Source organism: Apiospora aurea (genome assembly GCF_038362705.1).
Source record: "Apiospora aurea strain CBS 24483 chromosome Unknown utg000005l_segment0_segment0, whole genome shotgun sequence".
Classification (NCBI taxonomy): Eukaryota; Fungi; Ascomycota; class Sordariomycetes; order Amphisphaeriales; family Apiosporaceae; genus Apiospora; species Apiospora aurea.
In genome coordinates, this window is record NW_027117392.1 from 5,005,542 (window position 1) to 5,007,842 (window position 2,301).

The following is a 2,301-nucleotide window of genomic DNA, read 5'->3' on the forward strand; positions in this document are numbered from 1 at the left end:
CCTCATGTGACTTTGGCATGCATTCCATCTCGATTTACTAGCATGACCTTATGATCATTCTCGCCGACCGTCTTTTAATACAATATTGACGCGCTGTGTCACGATCATCTGCTCGGCAGCGTACCTTGAAGACATCGCCGCACTTCGATACTTGGGTTGGCGCGCGCCTTGTTGCTGGTTCATGAGATAAAGCCCATCACCATGTCCTACGATACGCGCGGGGACTACGGAGGGGGAGGAGATGATGGAGGCAGGTTTGTACGAGCTCGCGGCCGGCGGCCCGTCACCGATTATGGCGCCACCATGGCCCATTGGATGCGCAACCGCAACCCCCGGTACAAAGGGTCCTTCAGAGGCGAAGCTGAGCGCCCAAGTGCCAGTTACATCGTCGATGTAAGTGCCTGATACGGATCTCACAGACTCGGTAGCTGTTACTGATACGCCCTTAGATGTTCCCTCCGCTGGCGCGAGTCACAAGCCCTGCGGACTCGGTGCCTGTAAAGCACCTACACTCATCCCTCAACAAGATCAAGCACCCAGTGAATATCGTTCGCTGGACACCCGAAGGTCGTAGGCTGCTGACTGCAAGTAGCAGTGGCGAATTTACCCTCTGGAATGGTACTGGCTTCAACTTTGAAACCATTATGCAGGCCCATGATGTTGCCATCCGTGCGATGGCCTACTCCCACAGTGATGATTGGTTAATATCAGCCGACCATGACGGTACCATCAAATACTGGCAACCCAACTTCAACAATGTCCAGGTAATCCATGGCCATCAAGATCCAATTAGAGATCTTGCCTTCAGCCCGAACGATGCCAAATTCGTTACAGCGTCAGATGACTCAACGCTAAGAATATTCGATTTCAGTGGAGGTGTTGCTGAGAATACACTACAAGGCCATGGCTGGGATGCAAAGAGCTGCGATTGGCATCCCAGCAAAGGAGTCATCGTATCAGGGTCCAAGGACCATTTGGTGAAACTGTGGGATCCCAGATCTGGACGCTGTCTCACTACCCTCCATGGTCACAAAAACACCATCACAAAGACCTCATTCGAGCGGGTCAGGGGCAACTGCCTTGCCACATCAGCTCGAGATCAAACTGCCAGGGTCTTCGATCTGAGGATGATGCGCGATGTTTGTTTGCTGAAAGGACATGAGAAGGATATTTCAACCTTGACGTGGCATCCTACACACCCGAACCTGCTCAGCACTGGTGGCTCTGAGGGTTCCCTATTCCACTACATCTTGGACGAGCCCAACACACCGGCCGGACAGCCTATCAGCATAAGCCCTTACGAAAGCTCCGATCCATTGTCTGCACCGTCGCAGACGATATACCCTGCGCATAAGATACCTTATGCACACGACTTCGCAATATGGTCATTAGACTGGCATCCACTAGGCCACATACTTGCATCGGGATCCAACGACAGAATCACGAGGTTCTGGTCGCGTGCTCGGCCCGGCGAGACCGAAATCTTCCAAGACAGGTATCATATAGGAGAGGCAGCCGCAGAGGCGCAAGGAACGTGGCACCGACGAGATGGCCGCCGTCAACGTCAAGAGGAGGAAGAGCAGGAGATCGAAGATGAAGCTGAGGGCTTGGTTGACCAGAAGATGCCTATCAAGCAACTCGGTGGAGGATTGCCTGGTCTGCCTGGCTTGTCACTACCCATCGGCGGCATTCCCCCGCCACCCCAGATCCCCGGTGTTGGATCCGCACCACCATCTACCATTCCTCTCCCCTTCCCGTTACCGGACATGAATGGTGCCGCACCTCCTCCGCCGCTGCCAGGCATGGATCCTACCAACCCTGCAGATTTCGCCAAGATTGCGGAAATGATGCAGAAAGCAGGCGTCCCGCTTCCTCCGCCTCCGGGCATGTTGCCGCCCGGCTTCGCTCCTCCAGCGAACTTTGTGCTACCTGCCGGGTTCCCACCACCTCCTGTTCCACCCGGGAACGCAGCCATGGATGCTGCTTCAAATGCAGCACGACGGAGGGCACCTCTTCCAAGCCAAGAGGACAGTTTGCGTGCAGAGCAAAAGCATGGAAACTACACAAGGGTACGGTAGAGTCGTCACTCGCATTAGAAGTGTGTCGCTTCTTGGGGCAGGGTGGCAGACATTTAGCGTAACAGTAGTCATGGTTTGGAAACACAATGGATCAGTTTAATACACCAGCATGGTCTCGTCAGCTGGCAGAGCAGAGCGTTTCAGAGCACACTGGTTTCCTCCTATCCATGATCTCTCCCGCATTGGGTCGTTCTATGAGTTCTCGGGTCTTCCACCCGAAACC

The 2,301-nt window shown here is 54.3% G+C and overlaps 1 protein-coding gene across 1 annotated transcript; it reads left to right on the plus strand.

The window, feature by feature from the left end:
• Positions 1–201: 201 nt before the first annotated feature.
• On the plus strand, positions 202–2,078 carry PG986_008084 (uncharacterized protein; the record flags this gene model as incomplete). The annotated part of the gene is made up of 2 exons (XM_066844306.1): positions 202–393; positions 450–2,078. 2 exons carry the CDS (start codon positions 202–204, stop codon positions 2,076–2,078), a joined length of 1,821 nt encoding a protein of 606 aa, XP_066700418.1.
• Positions 2,079–2,301: the final 223 nt, after the last annotated feature.